The sequence below is a fragment of the Macrotis lagotis genome, chromosome X, assembly GCF_037893015.1.
Source record: "Macrotis lagotis isolate mMagLag1 chromosome X, bilby.v1.9.chrom.fasta, whole genome shotgun sequence".
Lineage (NCBI taxonomy): Eukaryota > Metazoa > Chordata > Mammalia > Peramelemorphia > Peramelidae > Macrotis > Macrotis lagotis.
In genome coordinates, this window is record NC_133666.1 from 672,171,182 (window position 1) to 672,195,881 (window position 24,700).

At 48.0% G+C, this 24,700-nt stretch overlaps 1 protein-coding gene across 5 annotated transcripts in view; it reads left to right on the plus strand.

Annotated features, from left to right (window-relative positions):
- SH2B3 (SH2B adaptor protein 3) overlaps nt 1-24,700 on the plus strand; it is a 102,065-nt gene that overhangs the window by 399 nt on the left and 76,966 nt on the right. For 2 of the 5 annotated variants that reach the window (XR_012472273.1, XM_074205727.1), the window contains exons 1-2: nt 428-848; nt 19,334-20,137. Coding sequence is in view for 4 of the 5 variants with exons in the window: in XM_074205727.1 (XP_074061828.1) it covers nt 19,361-20,137 (777 nt within the window). In the remaining variant the exon portion in view is untranslated. Of the gene's footprint in view, nt 1-427; nt 849-19,333; nt 20,138-24,700 lie in introns of those variants that run through there. The other 3 variants (XM_074205729.1, XM_074205728.1, XM_074205730.1) reach the window with 2 other exon arrangements.

Below are 24,700 nucleotides of genomic sequence, written 5' to 3' on the forward strand. Positions count from 1 at the left end.
GGGTACAAGTGGGGAGGCTGGCGTGCCCTGGGGGCTGGGGTCCGGGCGCTGGCCCAGTGACTTCCAGGGCCCGGGGGTCCTGGCACGTGCTCTGGGCGCTCTCAGCCCCCCTCTCCCCAAACCCCTCGGGAGGGGCGGTGCTGCGGGAAGCCGGGGGGCTGGGCCCCCCGCAGAGCCTCACCCCTCGGGGTGACCTGGCCGGACTCCACCCTCCGGCCCCAGCCTCGGGGGAGGTCGCTTGGCTTCCCGGTCTGGGGGGGACCCTCCGCCAGCCCCAGCGCGCCCCCAATCCGAGGCCGCCGCGCTCCTCCCGGCCTCCGGTCCTCTTTACGTAACGGGAGGGAGGGAGAGGGGAGGGTCGGCGGGGGGAGGCCGGCGGGGGGAGGGCCGGCAGGGGGGCAGGGGCTCAGCGCCCCGCTGCGAGCTCCCGGCCCCAGGCGGGGCTCAGGCCGGGCCGCCCCGCGCCCCGCGGCGCCCCGCAAAGTTTGTCGGACCCCGGGACTCCGCTTCAACTGTCAAAGGCTGGCAGCGGAAATGATGAGACCTTGGCCATTTTCCGAGTCCGGGTTTCCTTCCTGAGCCCGGCGTGAGTGTGCGAGTGTGTGTTGGTGAGTGTGAGCGAGTGTGCGAGTCTGCGTGTCCGTGTCCGTGTCCGTGTCCGTGTCCGTGTCCGTGTCCCTGTCCGTGTCCCTGTCCGTGTCTGTGCCTGAGTGTGTGCGCGCCGGAGGGCAACAGAGCCGGCCGGGACCCAGGCGGCTCCAGGGGGCCGCGGGCGTGGGGGAGTGGGAGAGGACGGCGGCGACAGGCGAGACCATGGGCCGGCTACCCCCCCGCGGCTTCTCTCTCAGGTAAGCCCCCCGGCTCCTAGAAAGAGGGGCAGAGCAGGCAGGGGAGAAGGAAGGACGTGGGGGGCACGGCACTGATGCCCCAAGGGGGCGGGCACTCCCTCATCCGCTTGCGCCCAGCCTCCCTCCTCCCTCTCCCCGCGACCCCCAGCTGGGGTGCGGGACCGCGCGCCCCCACTAGCGCCCCTTCCTCTCCCCGGCCCACCCACCCACCCACGTGTTACAGCCCCGGGGCCCGGGCGGAAGGGGTGCAGCAGACCGGCGGGGGCCTGGTTTTTCGGCGTTGATGAGTTCTGGGGGGGCACCGTCCGTTGTACCCCCCACTCGCGTCGGGAGCCAGGTTGGCCAAGCCCTGGCAGAAGGGCCAGCTCCCCGGACTGGGCGGGGGGGGGGGGCGTTGGAAAGGAATCTTCCTCCCTCTGAGTTTCTAGAAAGTGAAAGTACAGTCTGCGGCCCGGGGAAGTCGGCCCGGCCGGGGGCCCCGGGAGCTTCGTTCGCTAACCCCGCGCCCCGTTACTTTTTGACAAGGAGCCGCATCTGGGGGGAAGGCGGCCCGGGCGGCCAGCCCTCGGCCCGTCCCCCCCGCCCCATTCTCTCTTCTGTATTGCGAACGAGGTGAATGCGAGTGGAGAGCCCAGGAAAGAGACCCTCGGGGCCGGCCGGCCCCCCGCGCACCCCGCGCCCGAGCACCGAGACCCCCCGGGATGCGCCTGCTTCCCCAGGCCTGGGTGACAGCTCTCGGGGCTGTGTCTCTCGGGAGAGACCGAGCTAGCGGGAGCGGGGTGTCACCAGAGGTGTTTCCCCAGGAGAGAGGGTGGGGGAAGGTTATCAAAGCTTCTGTGCATTGGCCACAGAGGCCCTTGGCGTGCGTCCCTCACAAATCCCCTCCGCTTGGGGGGGCCCTGGGGACCCTGGAGGCGCTGAGGAGCTCGGAGTGGGGGGCACTCGCCGAGGTCCTGGCCCATCTTCCTCATGATCTTGTTTCCTCGTGGTGGGCCCCCCCCACGCCACTGCCCCTCCCCCAGCTTCCAGCCCCGAGAGAGTGCAGTCAGGAGGCATGGGTGCCCTTCGATGCTTGCTGACCCACTGTCGGACTTCTGGGCCCCGAGAAACTCCTCAGGCTTTACTTCAGATGAGGATCGGGGCAGTCCCCAGGGTGTCGTGGAGCAGCCTAGAGGAAGAACAAGGACTCTACAGAAAGATCTTAGCCCTGTCTTTTGTAGTCTGACTCAGGGAACTTGACTTTGGAGCCTGAGCCCCAAGCTGTCTGACACTGCAAAGCTGGGTCACCCTGGGCAGGTCACTTCCCTAGGCTGGGCCTCAGCAGGATGCCTCGAGGGTCCCTCTGGCTCTCAACCTGTCATCCTGCGGTCTTCCTGTCCAGTTTCCCAGATCCTAGGGCTGAAGGGGGCGCCTCCCCACAGCCACCGCTGTCCTCAGCTGGCAGCCAGAGAAACAGCCCAGCATCTGACCAACCATCCGAAGCTCCTGCAATTTCCTCTAGCCAGCCCAGGCTGCAATTAAGGGAACCCAGATGGGGCTTTAAATATTTCAGCCCCAGAATGGTAAGGGAGATGGGTGCCCTATCCCTGTGTACCCCAGCAGAGGAAGCCTGGGATATTTCCCAGAGGAGAAGCTTAAATTCCAGGTCCCAGAAAACCTTGAATCTCTCTCTCTCTCTCTCTCTCTCTCTCTCTCTCTCTCTCTCTCTCACTCATCTCACTGAGCTTCAGTTTTTGTCTTCTGTAAAATGGGAAGGTTTAGACTAGATGCCCTTTAAGACTCCTCCTTCTCTGAGCTCCTATTTCCTCACCTCTAAAATGAGGACTTGGCCTAGATGGCCTCTGGGACCCTGGAGAGACTCAGGACCAGAAGGAATTGAGGTCCCCAGACTTGCTCAGGGACTCACAACATATGTTAGAGCCAGAGTTTATAGCAGACCTGGCCTTCTCTTCCACTGCTCTGAGGATTAGGAAGGAGAGACCCCAGAGGAGAAGGAATGGAAAAAGCCTGCATCTGTGGAGCTGAAGGGCCTGGGTTCTAGTTCCCACCCGACTAAGTGTGACCTTGGGAAACTCATTTTCCTTCTCTGGCCTCAAGTTACTTCACTTATGAAATGAAGGTGGAATAGAACTAGAAACTATGGGCAGAATGAGTCTCAGGTTGAGTAAAACCTTCACTATTAGGGCTACCCAAAGGAGAATTTTAGAAGTAGTGGGCTCCCCATCACCAGAAGTATTCAAGATAGGCTGGAATGTTTTTGGGGTGGTAGCTATTGTAGAGGGGACTCTTTGGGAGTATAGGTTAGCCTCAATGATGCCTGGGATCTCTCCCAGATTAGAAAATACCTGATACTGTGATGAGGCACCCTCCTAGGTCTCATTCATATCTAAAGCAATCAATAAGCATTTATTAAACACCTACTGTATTCTAAACTATGAAAATAAAGACAAATTCTTTGGGGATCAAATGTAATAAATTATAAGTCTATGCTCTTTAGCATGTGATGATCCTGGGGTCCCATCAAATTCCATATCCTATGGCCTTCTAGTGAAGCAGGCTAGACTAAGGTTGGTGGAGTGGTAAGACAGTGGGAAGCCAGTCTCTGGTACAGGGATCAACTTCTCTCTATAAATGTAACAGCTAGATGGAAGCTTTGAAAGTTACTTCTGACTCAACAGGCAACGTGGTGCACGCTTGATTTGGAAAACTGGGTCAGCTTGGGTTCCAATCCTGTCTCTAAACCCTGGTAGCTGTGTGACACTGGGTCATGCTTCACCTCTCTGTTTCTGGAACTGGTGGTACCAACCTCTGCGGGGGGTTTGGAGAGCAAATGCAATCACGCATATAAAGTGCTTTTGGACACTTTTAAAGCCCGGTGCCAATGCTGGTTATTATTATTATTAATTATTATTAACATTATTAATAAGGAATGATGGGAAAGGGGCAAGAACAAAAGAGAGGGAACCGGTGTATGGCAATGGGAAGGGGGGTCCCTAGATCTTAAGAACCTTAGAGGGGCAGTTGGGTGACCCAGTGGGATAGAGCATTGGCCCTGGAGTCAGGAGGACCAGAGTTCAAATGTGGCCTCAAGCACACTGATAAAGGTGTGACCTTGGGCAAGTCACTTAACTTCATTGACTTGCCAAAAAAAAAAAAAATCTTAGAATCTTAGGGAAAAATGCTTGGGGCTCCCAGAGTCTGAGAAAGAAACATTTCCTGTCCTGTTTGCCTTCTCCACTCATATTTCTTCCCTTTTCTCCCCACCCCACCCCCCAGATATACTAAGGAGTATCCCTCCAGGGACTTGAGCTCAGTGTTTTTTCCTATAAATACAAATTTCTTTTTTAAAAAAATCAAAATGTAGCAGAGCTTGGCCAGATGAATTCGAGCTGGCTCTCTGAAGTTGACGGTTTCCAGATGGCATTGCTGCCAACTTAGCACTCTTTGGACCTCCTGCTTGTCCTGAGTTGGTGCCAGGGTACCCTAACGTTTGGAAGAACTGGGGCAGCTCTGCCTCTCCTGGAAGTCTGGCTAGTCTTGGAAGAGACCAAATCAGTAGCGTTTGAGGGCTGTGCTTTCTGGGTATCCTTCACATTGCTCTTCTGTTTGACCTGATGGCAATAGGGGCAAGTTCTGTCTGATGGCAGCTTGGAAGAGTTTTGGCATGGGGGAATGGAATGCCCCAGAGGTCTGGCTGGGAGCTGGTCAGAGTCAGGCAGGCTGGCAGGCAGGGGGTACTCATTGCCAGCCATAATTCTCTTGCCATCAGCATCCTTTGAAAAGTGGCCAGGAGCAGACACATTTCTGGGGAATGAGGGCACCACAGATTGGCATGAGAATGAGATGTCTCAATCTGGCCCTGGTCCCTTTGATATTCCAGATTTTATAGAGTATTCTCTCCAAATATTTGGCCATTCAAAGGAGAGACCCCAAAGTTGATCCCTAGTCTAGATTCTCAGAGCCAGAGGGACTTTTATTTCAAATTTCCTGGAAAACTCCCATTTTATTTGGTCACCTGGATCTTGAAAACAGAAACTGTTATCGTGTTGTAGGGATGTACATGCAGTCTGTCACCCTTGCTTTCCATGGCGGGGGGAGGGGGGAGTTAGAGAAGCCTAGAGAAGTCAGGCAGAAGTGGGATGGGAAGGAAGAAACAGGGAAAGGGAGGTGGAAGAAGAGTTAGGAAAGAAAAGCAATAATATTAAGGCAATGGGAACAGGTGGACTGGGTCCTCCAGGGAGTGACTTTTTTTTAAAAAATTCTTCCAAGGAATGCTCTGATCTCTGCCAGATTGTCTTGCTGGAAGGGGCTTATCCCTCCCCAGAAGATCATCATTCCCTATTCCCTTTAGGACCTGGGAAGGGAAGTGACTCCTTTTGGGTCAAACAGTGAGTCAGGATCTAATTGAACCCAGGAGTTGAATTCCCAGGCTCATGGGTCTTTTGGAGGCTCCGGTCACTGGGCCTGAGTCAGTGACGAGCCAGGCAGAAGGGACAGTCGGATGACACATGAGGGTGGAGTGATCAATAGTTGGCAAGGGCTGTCAGCCAGCCTGGGTCATATGGCTGCCAGCCTGCATCTGGAATGAAAACATAGATTGGCTGCCCCCACATCATTGCTTTTGAGGATCTGGGCTGGGGAGGGAAGGTTGATCAAGGGACCTCCTCCCTTCTGAACACAGTCATTTCTCCCTACAGATTCTGGGATGGTATGTGGATATTTGGGGTATCTGACCTCGGGCCAAGCTCTTTCCCTGCCCTGAGCCCCAGTGTCCCATCTGTAAAATCAGAGGAATGACATTAAGATTCTTTCCAGCTCAATTTTTTTTGTTGTTTTTTTTAACAAGGCAATGAAGTTAAGTGACTTGCCCAAGGTCACACAGCTAAGTAAGTATTAAGTGCCTGAGGTCCTCCTGACTCCAGGACCAGTACTCTATCCACTGTGTGCCATCTAGCTGCCACCTTGCTGCCCCTCAGCTCTGGTTCTAGTGAGGAATGGAGAGGACAAAAGGGATGAGAAGACTTTTCTGGAGGCAGTGTGGTATAATGGATAGGACATTGCCTATCTTTGAATCCCTTCTCTGACCTTTTATCCCTAGGGACCTGGGCAAGGTTCTTGGCCCCTCTGGCAGCACAGTGTATTAGAGAGAGAGCTAGCCTCCACCAGCGTAAGAAAGATTTGGATTCAAATATCACCTTTGCCCCATCCTGGCTGCGTGATGCTGAGCAAGTCCCTTAAGTTTCTGGTTCTAGTATGGGACGACTGAGCTTGATTCAAATGCAATATGCAATGGGGAAAGATTTAACAAAATAACTAAAAATACCAGAGAACAGAGATAATGCTGACATTTTTTCTAAGTTTTCTTAGAGGAATTAAATGGTCACTTTGTGATTTGAATTTGAGGTTATTGGTCTAGGCAACTCTTTAAGTTGAAGAGAGGGTGCTGACCATATTGGAACCCATATTGGGAAAGGGGGGGTTTCTTACCTGGTAACGCCCCTTACTGCTTTGAGCCTCAGTTTCCTCATTTGTGATATGGATATGATAATATTAGCTCTCCTTTAGAGAGTGAGGCTTAAAATTATGTTTGTGAAATCTTCACCTGCTATTTAAGGATCCTAGAAGGGACCTTAGATGCTATCCAAACCCCTCATTTCACGGCTAAGGAAGCAGAGGCAGAAATTGCTTAAGGGACTTCTTGCCCAGGCTGGTGAGTAGGATTTGAACTCAGGTCTTTCTGATGCCAAGCCCAGTCATCTCTACTTGTTGCACCACTCAGATGCCCCAATAGGAAGACGGAGGTTCATAGAGGTTAAGGGACTTAGCCAAGGTTGCGCAGGAAATCTGGAACAGTTCCCCAGAGATGGCAGGCCCTTGGAAAGGAGAATGAATTGAGAGGAGACTTGGAGGGGTGTGTAAGAGACACAATATGGCAGAGGGGCCGGGGAAGGGATGTTTGGGGCGTTTGTTTAGCCTGCAACCATCCTCTTGCCTCTGCTGTTTCTGGTGGGGCATGTCCAGTGCCTCTAGGACGCCAGGACTGAACTTGGGCATAGGGCCTGGCCTCCCAGCTTGAGTTTCTGGTCCAGAGATGTTTACAGCTGCTTGGAGGCTCTAGCCTTGGAGGTTTGGTGGGGGGAGCTGGGGAGCTCTGGCTGCCTCCAGTAGGAAGTCAGAGCCCATCTAGGTTGCTGACTCACAGACAGGCTGGCAACCCTGATAGAAGTGGGGGAGGCTAGGGATTTGGTGGATATGGGGAAGGGGGGGAGAGGAGAAGGGAGAAAGATGGTAGTCTGCCTTACCATCTGGAATAAGGAAGGGGGAAAATGTCCCTTGGAGGAGGAGTGTGGTATAAATGGCTAAAGTACTGTAGTTGCTATCCTGAGGATTTCGCTTCAAATCCTGCCTCAGAACCTTTCCTAACTTCAGTTTCCTCATTTGTAAAATGAGAGGAATTGGACTTACTAGCCACTAGGGTCCCTTTCGATTCTAAATCTCTGATTCTACAATTTGAATAAAGCTTTGGATTTTCCAGAACCCTTATGGGTATATTCTGTTTTTTGACCTTCAAGGATGAGAAGGCATTGCTGCCTCCATCTTCAGATGAGGAAGGAACTAGATCGCTTACCTAAGGTCATACAGTTGGAGGGATGGTTGACAGACCTGGAACTAAAACCAAGGCCTCCTGACCCCCCACCCCCACCCCAACCACCCATTGTCCCAGTAAAAAGAGTAGCTGAGAAATGCTAGGAGATACTTTCCCCAAAAAAACAAAGTTTCAAAAAGCTGCTTCCAGTGTTGGAAAGTCTGTCTACCTCATTCTGCCAGGAGGGGGGACATCAAGGGGCTCATCGGTCCCAAATTTTGGAGGGAAGAATTCAGTTCTCGGTGTTTGTCCACTGGAGGTAGGAAGCCAAAGGAAGGGCTCTCTCCCCTAAATATGTTCACCCAAGGGGAGTCAGAATCTGAACCCACCTAAGCTTCTAGGACTGGGCTCAGTTTCTCTACCCGGCTCTCTAGCTGGCTAGGGGGTGACTGGTGGAGAAGCAGCAGAGCCCAGAGCTTCCCTGGTCCTTGCATGCAGAGCTGAGGGAGGAGGCTGGGGGGAGGTGGAGGATGCGGGAGGACATTTCCTGTTCTAACAACATGTACTAGTCCGATAAATGTTTTATATGAGTCCAAGGTAATGCAGGAAACCCAATGAGAGTGATGGTGGATTTTAGTCCAAAGCAGGGCAAGGGGTGCATGCTCTAGTAGTCTGAGCTCTCTCCTCCAACCCCAGACACCTCTTTCCCCTAAAATCCCAGATTTGTAGGGGAAAGAGGCTGAATTGAGAATTGGGTCTGGGTTCAAATTCAGACTGCCACTGGCAAGTCATGTGATAAGTCCCTTCTATCTGGACCTAAGGCAGCCTGTGTCTATACAATAAGGGGTTCCGTATCTACGGTTGCTCTCAAGTTTCTAGGTTCCAACTTCTCTTCCTTCTCTAACATCCCCTGTTCTAAGGTTCAGTCCATCCCACATTCTAAGGACCGTTCCAGTTCTGACATTCCACATTCTAAAAGTGCTTCCTTCCTCTTTATGCAGAAATCTGACTTTCTGTCTTCTAAGGCCCTTCCCAACCCAGACAGTCATTGTCCAAGCTCTGGCTTGCTCTGACATTGTGTTCTGGGTTCTTGCCCAGCTATGTTCTCTCCTATTCTGTGTGTTTCTAGTATTGTAGATTCCTAATATTAATGCTAGATGAGATCGTTGAAGTCATTTAGTCCAGTTATATCACTTTACAGTTGGGGAAACTGAGTCCCAGAGAGATTAAGAGACTTGCTTATCAGCAGTCAAATAAGTAGCAGAAGCAGAAATCAGCAAACATTTATTAAATGCCTACCATGTACCAGACTCCAATAAAAGGCGGAAACATGGTCCCTGACCCCAAAGGTGCTTGCATTCTATGACAATTAATATTAGGGGAAAAAATATCAGAAAAAGAAATGGTTTCTGGCTGGGGTGCCCAGTGGGAGTGTAATTAATGTTTATCCAGAGAATGAATGAATGTTATCAAGGAAGACTTCATAGAAGAGGCATCTGTCTTGGAAAACAATGAACCCCCCCCCCCCAGGGGCGTTCCCAGTGTATTCTCAGGCCTTGGACTAAGCTATCTCTGGGAGTTGCTGTTTAAACCATTCCTACCCCCATCCTAGAAAAGGAAAATAGAGTTCCTCACCTTGGGAAAACTCCCCCCCCCCCCTCCTGCCATTCCCCTTTGAGCTCAGAACCTATAATTAACTGGGAAATGCTCACTTTGCCCTGATTTCTGACGTTGGCCAGGTCAGGGAAGCAGCAGGGTAAGGGCCCCTCAGTACAGGTGAAGGAGCTTGAGTTGGGTCTTGGGCTGGGGGGCAAGGGAGGGCAACCTCACAACTGGCTGAGCCCACAGGACCAGAGGCATTGCTTTGTCGACAGGTAAGGGAATGTCAGGCCTGAGCTTCGTTCGGCCCAGGTTCCTTGGAGAAGTAGGGTGTGTGTGGGGGGGTGTCCAGGGGAGGAGATTTAGTGGGCAGTGAAGCAGAGATGCCAACTCTGCAGAAGTGGCCGGAGGCAGGCCCGATCCATAGGCAGAAAAGCAGTAGTGAAAGCCAGGGACAGGAAGGAGCCAATTCTAGAGTCCTGGATGAGGAGAGGAGAACTGGGGGGGCAGGAGGTGAGCAAGCCAACTTCCCCAGTCCAGAAGGGACCACATGCCTCCTCTTGGTGTCCCCTATGGCCCCAGGAGAGGAAGTAAGAGCCACTCCTGAATAAATACTTGTTGATTGATTGTTTCTTTCTAGGGTCCTGGCCAGCTTAGCCACCAAGACCCTCCCTTCCTCTTTCCTCCTTTCTCCCTCTCTCTGTCTCTGTGGATTTCTGTGTATTTTTGTTTCTCTTTGTCTCTCTCTCTGTCTCTGTCTTTCTGTCTCTGCTTTTCTGTCTCTATCTCTCTTACCACTTTCTGTGTATTTCTGTTTCTCTCTGTCTCTTGCCTTTCTGTCTCTCGATCTCTCTGCTTTCTCTGTCCCTCTTTCTGCTTCTGTGTCTCTTGTCTCTATTTCTTTCCATCTGTTTCTGTCTCTATCTCTGCTCTTGTCTTTCTTTATCTCTCCATCCCTCTTTCTGTTTCTGTCTCTCTGTTACTGCCTGTCTTTCTCTGTCTCTTGTCTTTCTCCATCCCTTTCTGGTTTTTTCTCTGTCTGTGTCGCTTTTTTCTATCTCTCTCTCTCTCTCTCTCTCTCTCTCTCTCTCTCTCTCTCTCTCTCTCTCTCTCTCTCTCTCTCTCTCTTGTCTTTATCTCTCCATCCATCTTTCTTGTTTCTGTCTCTTGTCTTTCTCTGACCCTTTCTGTTTTTCTTTCTCTGTCCTTGTTTCTCTCTGTGTGTCTGAGTCTTTCCTTCTCTCTGTCTCTTGTCTTTCTCTGTCTCTATTTCCATCTCTGTCCCTGTCTGCCTCTGTGTCTTGTCTTTCTCTGTCCCTGTTTCTCGCTGTGTTTCTGTCTCTAATCCTTCTCTCTCTCTATCTCTGTCTCTCTTTCTCAACTGTCTCACTTTTTCTTAGACTACTCTCTTCCCAAGCTGCCCCCCCCCCCAGAGGAACCCAGGGTCTGTCACCAGCTAGGTCTGCCCATGAGGGAACAGGGGGCTTTCATGAAGGGCAGGATGGGTGGCAGGGACAGAGTTGCCCTTGAGCAGATGGGTCGGAATCAAAGGTTTTTTGGTGCATTCACAGTTCCTCCCTATTAATAGGGCTTCTGGTTGGAGGGGGGTTGTGGGTTGGAGGGGAGCCGTGTGATTCGATCCCGGGACTCCTCCTTGGGCAGGCTGTGTCATTGCCTGGTTGCTTTTAAATTGTTCCTTAGGGAGATAAGATCTTTTGGAACAACACAGTAATTGTCCCTCCTTGAGAGCAATGTGTGTGGAGCTGGCTCTTGGTGGGACTATTAATTTCCACAGGATGGGGGGCTGGCCTGGGAAATTCCAGCAGTGCTGCCCAGCTGGGGTCTGGGAAGGGAGTGGGGCGTGAATGAGTGAAAGGAGGAAGGGAGAGAACTCAGACCAAAGCCCCCCCACCCCACCCCAGCCTCTACCTCCCCTAGCCACAGGGCCCCCCAGAACAGTTTTTCGAAAAAAGACTAACAAAGCCCAGATGTAGACTGGAAGGGATTTGAGGAATCACCTAATCCAATCACTTCCACTCCCATTTACAGAGGAGGAAACTGAGGCCAAGAGTAGAAGCTGTCTAATTCAACTTCCCCCACTCTTCCATTTTATAGATAAGGGAACTGAGGCCCAAGAAAGATACAAATCCAAAGAACAGAGTGAGATTTGAACTCGGGGCCTCTGAGGTTAAGATTAGGCAGGTATCAACAGCTTTCTCACCTGTGGGAGTCAGAAAGGCAGCAGGGAGCAAGAGTCGGGGAATGTGGGTGTTGTCCTTGGTGCTACCCACAACAGCGGGCAGGAGGGGGTTGGGCTGGGTGGCCTCCACTCCCTCCTAGCCCCTACAGGCATGGCGCCCATTCTCTCCAAAGTGCACTTTTCTTAGGTTTTTGTCCTTCTCGACCTCCTTTCAGGCTGTAACTAATTACTCCTAATCCCTCGGTCATGAGAACAGCCTAGGCCAGAACCTGCTGGGCAGGATGATGTCGTTAAGAAATGGAGCAGCTTAAAATTTTTGTTCTAACTAACCCTTTCAGGCCGATTAATCCTTCTCTCCTTATAAAGCTTGGGGATGAATAGACCTATTTTACAATTGAGGAAACTGAGGCCTAGAGGAGGAGCATTGATTCAGAGCTAGAAGGAATCCTTCCTAGCTCAATATAATCATTTTTAAAATGAAGAATCTATCAAATGACTTATCCAGGGTCACACAATTAGAACTTCTCAGAGATTCCGACCTAGGCTACATACCTGAGATGAGAAAGAAGAAGCCCAAACCAGCACCTACTGCCTGGGTGTCTTTAGATAAGTCCCCTAACTTTGGGGACCCTGAGTTTCCTTATCTGTCAAATGAGGCTTCTTCCAGTTCTATATGGATGGTGTCATGATCACGTATTACTCGTATGACCTTGGCCAAATCTATTCATCTTCCTTGGGACTCAGTTTCCTCATTTGTAAAATAGCTGTATTAGATGATCTAGGAAGGTCCTTCTGTGAAACATACCCAAGTTATCCTCATGGAACAAGAGCTTCAGAAGTATTTCCATAGTGGGTAGAGGGAGAGGAGCCCTGGCCAAGGCCTTGGATAACAAAGCAGGAGTTCTGGCATTCTGGGTTCTCCCTCTCGGCAGCAGATCAATGACTGCCCCCCACTTCTACTTCATCCTCCATTGGTAATGATTTCCATAAGCAACAACATTCAGCTACTGGGTTTAGGCTGTGGGAGCCTAAGCTGGATGATTGTTGACTCTGTTGATATGGTTCCTAAGGCGAAATCCCCTCCTTCCCACCCCCCCAGCCTCCAGGCCACAGAAATGTTCCCACACTTTTCAGCAACGAGGGCTGACCCTACAAATGCCACAGTTTGCTTCTTTGAACTGGGTTATGCTGACAGCCCAGGGCTGCTGGAAGCAACAAACAGCTGGAGGAAGCCCTGGGCGGGCAGGGGTTTGGGCGGGCTGGGCAGGGGTTTGGGCTCGCCACCACATGCTTTCCGTTTAAATCCTAAGCTTTCCCTGCCCATATTTCTCTTTCTTTCAAACTCTGGCCTGAGGCCTTATCAGCTTGGCCAGTGTTCAACCACCCCGGACTTGAGCCCTTCTCTCCCTTTACACAATGGGGAAACTGAGGCCAGAACAGGGGGAAGGGTCCTCCTTGGGACCCAGCCCCCACTCCCACTGGGAGTGCTCTCTGAAATCTTGACCTTTTGAGCCAGACTCCTCCATTCAAGGGAACTGGCAGATTGTCCTGGCCGCTGCTCCCAGGCTGGGGGCCAGGCTCCCTAGGGAAAAAGGAAGGGAGAAGGCCAGGAGGGCGAGGCTTCATTCTGAATTTTCTGCTCTGAGCAAAGTGACCAGAGACAAGTCTTTACATCACAACAACCTGGGTGGCTTTTTTTTGTTAAGTTCCTCTCTGGGGGAGCTGAATTCAAATTTCATCTCAAATACCTACTAGCTTTGGGCAAATCAAGTGACTTCCTCTCTCAGCCTCAGTTTCTTCATCTGTAAAAAATAGATTTAGTGCTTTAAGGCTATCAAAGCCATCTATTATTTCATTGAAAAGGAAACTGGTGATTTAGGGACAAAAACCAAACGATCTCTTTCCTCAAGATTACATCCTATGGGAGGGTGGGGTGATGAAGACTCCTACATTGTAGATTAAACCCAAAATACTGACTATCTTAACTGTTAATCAACAATTTATTTAAGTGAGGACTTTATAGATACAAAGAGAAAAATAGAAAAGTTCCTGCCCTCAGGGAGTTTACTTTCTATGGACTAAACAAAGTAATTTCCAGGGGAAGGACAGAAATTTTCCATCACTGGTCCCCCCAGTAGACTTAATAAATTGATATTTATGGCACACTCCAAGGGGAAAGAGCTCCTGCTTTGTGATGAGCCCTCTGCTAAGGCTTTACAAATATTTGTAAAGCTAGATTTTAAAAGTGTATCTTTATTAACCAATAATTTGAACCTAGGAAAGCATCTGCCATTTATTAGCTAACCAAGAAATGTAATATCATGGGAAGAATATTAGGATTAGAGTCAGGAAGACCTGTGTTCAAATCCTACCTTAGAAGTTGTGTGAACCTGAGCAAGGAACTTAACTCTGGGGCCTCAGTTTCCACAACTATAAAGTGACGAGAGAATGAGGCTGGAGTCAGTGATCCCTAAAGTCTCTTCCAGCTTGAATTCTATGCTCTGATCTCCTTTAATTCTCCTTTGGGGGGCCTCCCTTTGCTCATCTGTAGCATGAATGAGGTTTGACTCTGTTAGGTTTTGTCCCAGGGGCAACAACACCAGGGAAAAGGGATAGAAGTTGGACTTAAGAAGGAAAACAATTCTTAATAATGAGAGTCATTCAAGGGGCAGTTGTGTAGTATATTTATTTATTTATTCAATTGATCTTTTATTTTATTTTTCCAATTACATGTTATGAAATTTCTCAACATTCATATGCATATGCATATTTTTAAGTTCCATAATTTCCTTCCACCCTCTCTTCCCACCTCCCTCCCCTGAGTCAGGTGGATATATTGTACATAAACCTTTGTGTTTAACAGGTTTTCAGATTAGTCATTTTTAGTATGAGGAATTCAGATTAAAGGAAAAGAAAGAAAACCATGAGATAAGAAAGAAAAACCTAAGAGAATTTTTTTAAAAAGTAAATAGTGTTCATTCAGATTCCATAGGGTGTTTTGGTTTTATTTTTCTTCCTCCGGGGATAGGATTGTCCATAGTCGGTCTAATAGGGTCATCCTAGCTCTTTGAAGTGCTGAGAAGAGCTGCATCCATCAAAACTGATCAATGCATAATGATGTTGTTGTTAATGTATACAGTGTTCTCTTGGTTCTGCTCCCTTCGCTCAGCATCAGTTCCTGTAACTCATTCCATGCTTCTCTAGAGTCTAACCATTCATGGTTTCTTATAGAACAATAGTACTCCATAACATTTTTTAAGATTTCTTCTGTATACATGCCTAGTATTGGAATCGCTGAGTCAAAGGGCATGAGCACTTTTATTGCTCTTTGGGCATAGATTCATATTGTTCTCTAGAATGGTTGGACTAGTTCACAGCAGTTAAGTGGCATAGTGAAAAGAGCACCGACCCTGGAGGACCTGAGTTCAAATGCAGCTTCAGTTACTTGATACTAGCTGTCACTTAACCCTGATTGCTGCACCAAAAAAAAAAAAAAAAAAAAAAAAAAAAGCCAAAAATCAAAACAAATTGAGTAAGAGTGGGGGAGATAGCTTTGCATAGCATAGGGTGTATTTATTTTATTGTCACAAAATAAATACAAGGTAATTGGAAGGATAGAGTAGTTGGTTCCCCCATGTAAGAAATATTTAGGTAGAGACTGAATGACCACTTGTTTGCAAGATTATAGTGAGGATTTCTTTCAGGGATGAGTTGACTATGCTCCTAAGAAAAGGCATATTTACTTTTAACCTAGCTTGGCTCTTAAAATAGGCTGAGCTACACCTAGAGTAAGTGGTCTCAACCATTTTGGTGACCTGGACTGCTTGGGCAGTCTGGGGAAGCCTCTGGCTTTTTTTTTTTCAGAATCATGTTTTTAAATGCATAAAATTAAAACTGTAGGATTTCCAAGGAAGCTAATTAGATTAAAATAAAGCTGTAATTCCCCCACCCACCCAGATTCATGGGCCCTACAGTGGATGCCAGGCTAAGCATCCTTGACCTAGAGGGTTATGGATTTGTGTACCCTAACAAAGGTGTCCTTTGGGAGAATGGTGTCTATTGTGAGGATGGAGGCAGGAATGAATTGCTCTAATGTCCAGATCCCCTGAATGCTACCCTTGGGTTGACCTTGGGATAGAAGCCTGGCCTTAAATATAGGTTTGGTTTTTGAAATTGGTTCTGTGGTGACCTCTCCTTACTATAACTTCACTCCTTGAGCCCCAAGTCTGAAACCCTCCTAGTACCCACAGAATCCAAAGGGTAGTAAGGGCATAGGCATTCAAATGTGGAAGCTGGCCCATCAGGGCCTTGGAGGCAGCCATGAGCATTCCCAAGGGCCAGCCCTGGCCGGCTGCCCCATGCTAACCCAGGCTGACCGGGATCCAGTAGACTCTGGAAGAAAATCAGTAAATCTCCCAGTTCTCAACTGTTCTCTGGGAGGCAGGCCCAGCCAGCTCTGCTGCTCAGGAGTTTGGCATCTCCAGGTCAGGGCAGGAGAGCCTGAGAAGGTTTGGCCAGGCCCTGATGAGGGCCTCCTTCACTTTTCCCAAGCTAGACTTGGGGTTTCTCTTCCCATGACAGAACTGTCTCTCTTGGGAACTTTCCCTCTATGGGGACCCCTTTCCCAGCTAGAGGTGAAGAACCCTTGAAATGGCCCCTGATTTTTTAAGGCTGAAGAGAAGGCAGACAGGAAAGAGGGAAACAAGTATTTATTTAGAGTCTACTGTTTTCCAGGGACTGTGCTTATTTTACCAATATTATCTCACTTGACCATCACAACAGCCCAGGAGGGAGAAACTATTATTTTATAGTTGAGGAAACTGAGGCAAAGGTTAAATGACTTATAAATATATACATATTTATGTGTATATATATATATATATATATATATATATATATATATATTCTTGCTTTGTATAAATTTGCCTCCCCCATTAGATTGAATTTGTATATATAATGATCTCCCCTGTTAGACTGGAAGCTCCTTGAGGGCTTAGCATGTATATATACATATATATATATATATATATATATATATATATATAATATATCTAACACATAGAAGGCTCTTAGTAACTGATTGATCCAAGGCAGGAGAAAGAGAAAGACTTGTCCGAGAACCTCTGAGGCCATGCTGTCCAACTCCCTCATTTTACTGATGAGGAAACCGAGGTCCAGAAAGGGAAAAATTTTTGACCAAGATCACATAGGCAGCAAGTGTTAACACTTGGATCCCATCCACTTGTTTGAGTCTGGTTCCCTTTCTATAAAATGGGATTAATAATAATACCTCCAATACCTACCTCACAGAGCACCATGAGGCTTAAGTGGGACAATTTTTATAAAGTGTTTTACGAACTTTAAAGTGTTAGATAAATTTCACTTACTATATAAATTTTCCTAGGGCTTTTCTGGGTCAATGATAAGTGGTTATGAGCTAGGGCTGAATTCACCCGAGAGACTCAGTTTTTAGTTTGTAATTTTTTTTCTCCCTATAGGCAGGAAGCTTCTTGTTCATTCATCCTTTTTTTCATTCAGTCTGTAAATCGACAAGCATTTTATTAAATATTTACTACTTAAATGAAAGGCAATGGGGATACAGGAACAAAAGTCTCAGGCCAAGGGTCTCCTGCCTTTTAGAAACACATATATGGGCTGTGTGGGAAGGGTTACAATATGCCCAGAGATAAGCAGAGAATATAAATAAAATAAATGCAAAAAAATGTATATCATAAATATATCTTCTAAATGGAAGTGTTTAAATGAGGGTAGACAGTGTTTTTAAATGCATAAAATAAAAATATATGGATTACAAAGGAAGACAGTGATATTGAAATATAGCTTCAGAATATAAAAACAAAAACAACCACCAAGTTTCACAGTCCCTAGATGAAGAGCCCCTGACTTAGGCGAATCCACAAAAGTATAGAATAGGTGGTGGATCTTGAACTGAGCCTTCTTCTAAGAGGCAAAGGCAAGGAAAGTGGGTCATCCACTGACTGTATAAAGTTGAGGAGTTTGGGGCATGGGAGGGAACATCAAGTAGACAGAATTGAGACAATGAAAGATACCAGTGAGATACCAATAGTCAGGATAGGGACAGGCTGTGACTTCAAGTAGAGGAGGAATGTATTGCAGGGAGATGTCCCAAAAGTCTTTGGGCAGCCATGAGTTTTAATAGAATAGCAGTAAGGTTTGGGGAATCCTCCCCCTCCCCCATTTTCCTCTCCTGTTTTGGTCTTCTCCAAGGGGATAAATCTCTTGAGGGCTTTAAGAAAAGTGCTGATTGTGAGGTCCTAGACCTCTGAGTTTGGGTTCCCCCCACCTTCCCCTTACTAGTCTGTGCGACTTAGGGGATGGGCTGCTTTGTCTCTGTAAGATGAAGAGATTGGACAAGATGATCCCTAAGGTCCCTTCCAGATTTAAATCTATGATCCTCTGCACTAGGCTCTGGGTGTGCTTATGTTTTTGAAACCCTTTTATTGTAGTTCCCAGGGTCCCCTGAACCCTGGCACAGCCTAGCTTGGGTCAGGGTAGGGAGGTGGGTGTAGACATTTGAGAGGATGAATGCAATTGTCTGACCCCAATGTGGCATCTCTAGCCTGTCCACTTGTTCCATAGGGGATTCAGAGGGTGGAGAGAGCTTGGGAATCAGATAGCAAACTCTTCTTCCCAAACTCTTCTCTTTAGAATAAGTTCTCTGTTGTCTCATCACTTTGGGCCCCCTTACTCCTCATCGTCCTCTGGATGAAACAGGTGGGCTGTGTCTTCTGGCCAATACCATCATGCTCTCTGTAGTCATTAATTACCATCATCATCATCATCATCATCATCATCATATCTAGCATTCATATAGCCCTGTAAGATTGAAAAGTACTTTGCATCCATCCATTGTCCCACTGGGGCCTTCTAAGAAGGATCAAAAGGTTATCAAGTCAAACCCAGGTCTTCCCAAACTTCTGGGAGAAATTTACTTCCAAGTCTCTGAATTCATTTATTGACCAATAAATTGACTCATTTATTGGTCATGGTCAATGTGGGTTTCATGAACTAAAGTGAAAGATGCCGGAGACCAGGATGCTGGAGGTTGGCCCAGCCAGAAGGAGAGTGATTCACCTGGAGGAGGGCCAGGCCAGCATCTTTCAGTTTCTCACCCTTGTGAATTCTTTGGCCCCAATACCCAGCCCTTTATTCCAGGAAAGAGGAAACTCAGGGGCCCCGAAGGGAGGGGTCAGTGCTGTAAGGCCCCTCCCAGCTCGGACATTCTTTTTTCTAAGGTTCCTTCCATGTCAGATGCATTATGTCCTCAAGTCCCTCCTGCCATCTCTGTCATCATATGTTCTAAGGTCCCTCCCAAATCTTCTGTCATCATATGTCCTAAGGTCCTTCCCAAATCTTATAATCTATGTTCTAAGGCCTCTTCTAGCTCTGACATTCTATGTTCTAAGGTCCCTCCCAAATCTGATAATCTATGTTCTAAGGCCTCTTCCAGCTCTGACATTCTATGTTCTAAGGTCCCTCCCAAATCTGATAATCTATGTTCTAAGGCCTCTTCCTGCTCTGACATTCTATGTTCCAAGACCTTTCCTAGCTCTAACATCTCATGTTCTTAGGTCCCTCCTAGCTCTGATGTTCTTTGTTCTAACATCCCTCCAAGTTCAGACAGTCTTTGATTCTAATATAAAGAGGGCCGTGTAAGAGAGGGGACTGTTGGTGGAGCCCAGGTCTTCTGACCTCTGACAGTTTTCTTTCACTGCAGTAATGGGTTTTTCCCTTGGATTTGAACCCAGATCCCCTCACCCCAGCCGTTTGAGAAAGAACATTGAATGGGGGTGATCAGGAGAGGCTTCCTGAAGGATCACGAGATCCTAGGTGACTTACAGACCCTCCACTTCAGATCCTTCTTTCTATAGACCCCGAGAAACTGGCTAGGAGGGTTCTATAGCTAGGAGGGATCTGAACCCAGCGCTTTGTGGGGATTGGGACAGGAGGGAACGGCATCCCAGGTGGAGCTTCCAGCATCTTCAGCAAAGGCTCATTGGGGGATGTTCTCCAAGGCCTCCTCCTCAGCAGTCCTCCCTCCCCTTTTATGTTTTGCAGCTCAGTCGCCCTGCCTCGGCCCCGGCAATGAATGGGCCAGCCCTTCAGCCTTCACCCTCCTCGAATCCCCGGGGCTGGAGTGAATTCTGCGAGCTCCACGCAGTGGCCACAGCCAAGGAGTTGGCCAAGCAGTACTGGCTGTTTGCCAGCGAGCACCCGCACCATGACCTGCTGGGGGCTGACCACTTCTCACTGCAGTTCACTGACCTCTTCCAGCAGTATTTCCGACACGAGGTGAGAGAGGGCTGGGCCATGCACCAGCTCCGGCTCCGGCCCATTACCTCCCGGGTCCGGGACTATCGAGAGACGGGCCGGAGGCACACGGATGGCTCGGCGGCACCACCCAAGACGGAGACACCCCCTGATGCTGGCGAGCGGGCCCCCGAGGTCACCTCCCAGACCCTGCCCAAATCTCGGAGTTCAGAGGAGCTGACCGGAGGGGCTTCCCCCCTGGCCTCTCCCCGATCCATAGCCCATTACTCTTTTCATCACCTTCGAAGGAGTCTCCGACACATCTTTCGACGCCGTCCCTCGGAAACACTGGCCTCTGGGGAAGGGACAGCTGAGGGTGACGTGGGAGACCCCCCTTCGAAACAGGGCCTGGCCAAGAAAATCCTGCCCTGGAGCCTGTCCAGGGAGCCAGCTCCTGAAGCCCGAAAGGAGGGTATCCTCAAATATGGCCTAGTGGACGAAGCCACCATGGACAGTGGGGCCCTTCGGCAGCGGGGGCGACTGGTATTGAGGAAGGTGGTGAGCCCAGAAGGTAGCGAAGACTACGTTCTGGAGCTGTTTGATCCCCCCAAGGTAAGAGTTTTCCTCTTTCTTTCATCAAGTCAATACTTGATCCGTCTTTAGGGAAGTATATTTTCTCCATGATGGAACCTTTTGACTAGAGATCAATAGGACCTAAAAAGTACTAGTATTTTTTTATGTTTTTAGGGTTTCAGATACCCTGGATTTTCTTCACTGGTCAAGGACTGCTTGACCAACTCCTTGGCCTAAAATGTCTTCCTGTCCATGCCTTCACTAGGGTCTCAATAGTCACAGAAGTGAAGTTTTTGTGGTCAAAGACACTGCTAGAAGAGGATGCTGTGAACTCATAGTGTGACTCTGGGGTCCCACAAAGTACTTGGGGATGATGGGAAGGAAAGGCTGAGCTTCAGTTGGTTCTGCAAGGAGGCATGACCCTCTGGAACTGGGGGTGGGGAGGATGCTCCAAACAATCTTCTTAAGACTGTGCGGTTCTGGAATGGCTTACACTATCTCTGCTGTGATGTGACATCAGTGAGGATCTGGGGATGGCATTTTAGGTCAAGGACCATGCCTTGGGGAATCAATCAATCTCTTTCTCTTTCTCTCTGTCTCTACCTCTGCTTTCTGTCTCTCAGTCTCCATTTCCCTCTATTTCTCTGTTCCTTCCTCCTTTCTTGCTCTGCTTCTCCCTCTGCTCTCTGTTTCTTTCTTTTTCTCTGTCTCTTCCTCCTCCTTTCTTCCCTCCCATCTTTCTCTTTTTTTGCCCCAGTTCAATTATCTGTGACCTTACTTGAGAAGGGAGTCAAGCTACAGTCTGCCCTTGGAGAGGGTCAAGAGAAATAAGTAATGGGAAAGGTGATTGAAGAATGTGGATGGTATTCTGAAAACTCTCGAGGATGGCCTTTAAAGGGATATGTTTTCATTAGAAGGGAGCTGCTTGAGTATACATTCATAGAGGCAAAACAGGAACGGGGTTGTTATGAAGATCCAGTGAGATCATGTGTTCAGTGTTATGGAAATGCTAACTCTTACAGTATTACTGTTAGCTGGAATTCAAATTCAGGTCTTCAGACCAACATCTAATGACCTGGCCACTAATCCATTGGTGGGATTGGGAGGAAGTCAATAAGAGATAGTCTCTGCCCAGCCCCTCTGACCATAGGAGGACATTTGGTTTGTTTTTTCGTTGAAGGTATACAGGACAAGCTAGAGGCTTTTGTGGATCTGAAGGGCTGACTGATGAGTTGGGATTAGCCTTGTTATGCTTGGCCCCATGGGGCTGAACTGGAAGCACCAGCTAGATTTCCATTCAGGCCAAGGAAAACTTCCTAACTGTGAGAGAGCTATGGCTTGCCTGAGAAGGGAAGGAGTAAGTGGAGCTGTGGCAGCCAGCCTACCTGGGAAGGGAGGGAGGAAACAGCACTTTTCACACCAGAGAACTTCAATCAGAGGCTTTGGAGATTGCAGAGAGGATTCCTGTTCAAGTTAAGGTCGGCCCAAAGGGTTTCTAAAGTCCTCAGGCCACGTGGAGGGAAGGGGGAAAGTACTTATTAGGTGTCTCAGATGCTTTACATATATCTCATTTGAGTCTCATAACAACCCTCAGAAGGTAGATGTTATTCTGATTCTCATTTTACAGTTGAGGAAACAGGCAAAAAAGTTGTGATTTGGCACACAACTGTTAAGTGTCTGAGGTTGAATTTAAACTTGGGTCTTGCTGATCCTAGACCCAGGACCTTATTTTTTTTTTTTGGTTTTTGCAAGGCAGTGGAGTTAAGTGACTTGCGCATGATCACAAATCTGAGGTCAGATTTGAACCCAGGTCCTCCTGACTCCAGGGCCAGTGCTCTATCCACTGTGCTACCTAGCTGTCTAACTCTATCTTTTTGGTGCCTCTTAGCATCATCTCCCAATACACTCCCTTCTCTCTTCTGATATTACCCCCCATTTAGTGTGAGCCCTCATCACTTATTTTTAGACTATTATGGGTCCTGCTAGTGAATCTCCCTGCCTCAAGTTAATTCCCACTGCAGTCTATCCATTTAACCACTAAAATGATTTTCCTAAAGACCAGATCTTACCATGTCACCCCCCCCCACTCAATAAACTCCAGTGACTCCTGGTTGCTTCCAGGATCAAATATAAAATGGTCTGGCATTCAGAGCCTTTCATAACCCAGTTCCTCCTACCTTTCCAGTCTTCTTACATTACTCTTGTATCCAGGGACACTGGCCTTCTGGCTATTACATGAATAAGATACTCGATCTGTTTTGCTCCATTCATTTTCTTTGGCTGGTCCCATGCCAGGAACGCTCATCTTCACCTACTGACCTCGTGTTCCTTTAAATCCCAACTGAAATCTTCCCTCCTTGTTGAGAAGGCTGACGAGGCACGGACGTTCCTGTGTGAGAGGTTATCGAGGCATCATAGTGGCAAAAAGTAGAATAAAGTAAGGGATCAAAGAGAGGGATGGTAACTGGGCTGGTAGCGGTGTCTTCAACAACATTAGGGAAACTTAGACTAGGGGAAGGTTTGGCGTAGAGGGGAAAGATAATGAGTTCTGGGTTTTTTACATGTTGAATTCGAGATGCCTTTCAGATATCCAATTAGAGATCTCTAAAGGGGAGTTAGTGATGTGGATCTGATCCTGGAGAAAGAGACAAGAACTGGATATAACAATTGAGGAATCTGTCTGCATGGTGATGATAACTGATCCCATGGCTATTGATGAGATCACCAAGAGAAGTAGTACAGGCCTGAAAGAAGAGAGACTAGGTTAGAACACTGAGGCACACCCACATGTAGCGGTCATAACCTGTGTGAAGACTGAGAAGGGGAGAGTTGACAAGTGGTCAGACTGATAGGGGAAGAACTAGGAGTGCAGAGCAATGTCCTGAAAACCCAGAGAGGAGACAGAAGCCAAGGAGAAGGGATAGTCAGCGGTATCAAAGACTGAGGTCAAGAGGGAGGAAAAAGCCGTTCAGAAACTTACTAGCTGTGTGTGACTTTGGGCAAGTTACTTCACCTCTATTTGCCTCAGTTTCCTCCCCTGTAAAACTGGAATGGATACTAAATTACACATGGGTATTATTGATAATAATAGACAACCAGGGTTGTTGTAAGGATCAAATGAGACAATTGCTTAGCACAGTCAGTAGGTGCTATATAAATACTATTATTTCTTTTCATTAGATTTGGCAATTAAGAGATAACTAGTAATTTTGCAGAGAGACATTTAGCTGCATGAGGAAGCCAGACTATAAAGTGGAGGAGTGAATGAAATATAAAAATAGAGTAGAAGAGCAGAAATGGAAGGCACTGAGTAGCAATGGGTTTTTTTTTTTTGAGGAATTTAGGGAGGGGAATCCTGGAGCAATAGCCAATGGGGAAGGTGGAATCAAACAATGATTTTGCAAAGATGGAATATGGGTGTCTTTGTCAATAGCAGGTAAGGAGCCAAGAGATAGGGAGACATGTAATATTAGAGAGAGATTAGGAGCAATTTATTAGAAAACACAAGTGGGAATGGAGTCATATATGGAGGGGGTTGGCTTTGGCAAGGAAAAGGGTCACTTCCATCAGAGATTGCAGTGAAGGGGACCCTTGTGGGTTTGATAATGTCAGAAAGATATGAGATGAGAAGAAGTGAATATTTTCAGTGTAGAATGAGTCAAGGTCCTTAGGTAAGAGGTTGGGAAGACCACAAGACTTGGAACAATCCCTAGGATAGATAATCAATGAGGGAAGAGTATGAGAATAGGATGAGAGGCAGATGGTGAGAGTGAACAAGTGCTGAGGTTTGGCAAAGTATAACTGATGCTTTATAAGACAAGGAGGCAAGATATTATGGTTGACCAAGGTGGAGTTGGGGTTGGGAAGAGAGAGAGAGAGAGAGAGAGAGAGAGTAGCACCACCGTGGTGATGGGCTGGGAAAGAAATGAAAGAGAAGGGAATAGAGGTCACAATGAGAAGGATAAAGAACAAGGCTAGTGGTTACAAGGCAGCCAGAAAGAGTGATTATGATCAACTCAAGGAATTTCAGAGGTCATTAACTTGGAAGGGGAACATTGTGGGTTATGATCAAGGTCAAAAAGTCCTTGGAGTGAAGCAACAATCATAGGAACTGAGTAGTCTGTGTAGCATTAAGGGGTTTGAGAAAGGTTTCTTGAATAAGACAGGATTTTAGCTGAGACTTGAAGGAAGCCAGGAAAGTCAAGAGGAAGAAGAGTATCCCAGGGATGGAGGCATGTCCAGAGAAAATACCTAGAACTGAGAGATGCAATGTCCTGTTGGCTGGAAAGGCACCTTATGATATAAGAAGCTTGGAAAGGTGGGAGAGGAACAGGTCATATAGTGACTTAAAAAAAAAACAAATCTGAAGATTTTCTGTTTGATCCTGGAGGCAATAAGGAGCCCATGAAATTTTTTGAATGGAGAGGGAAGTAATGTCATATGATCAATCCTATGCATCTAGGGCTATCTCCAGTTGTCCTGATCCATATCTGAGGGATCCAGATGGTTCCAGAGGAGAAAGTCAGGTGAGTGAGTTTATAGAGGTCTCCCTCACTTAAATCCAATTCCCTTGCATGGCATGGCATCACCTCTCTGATGTCA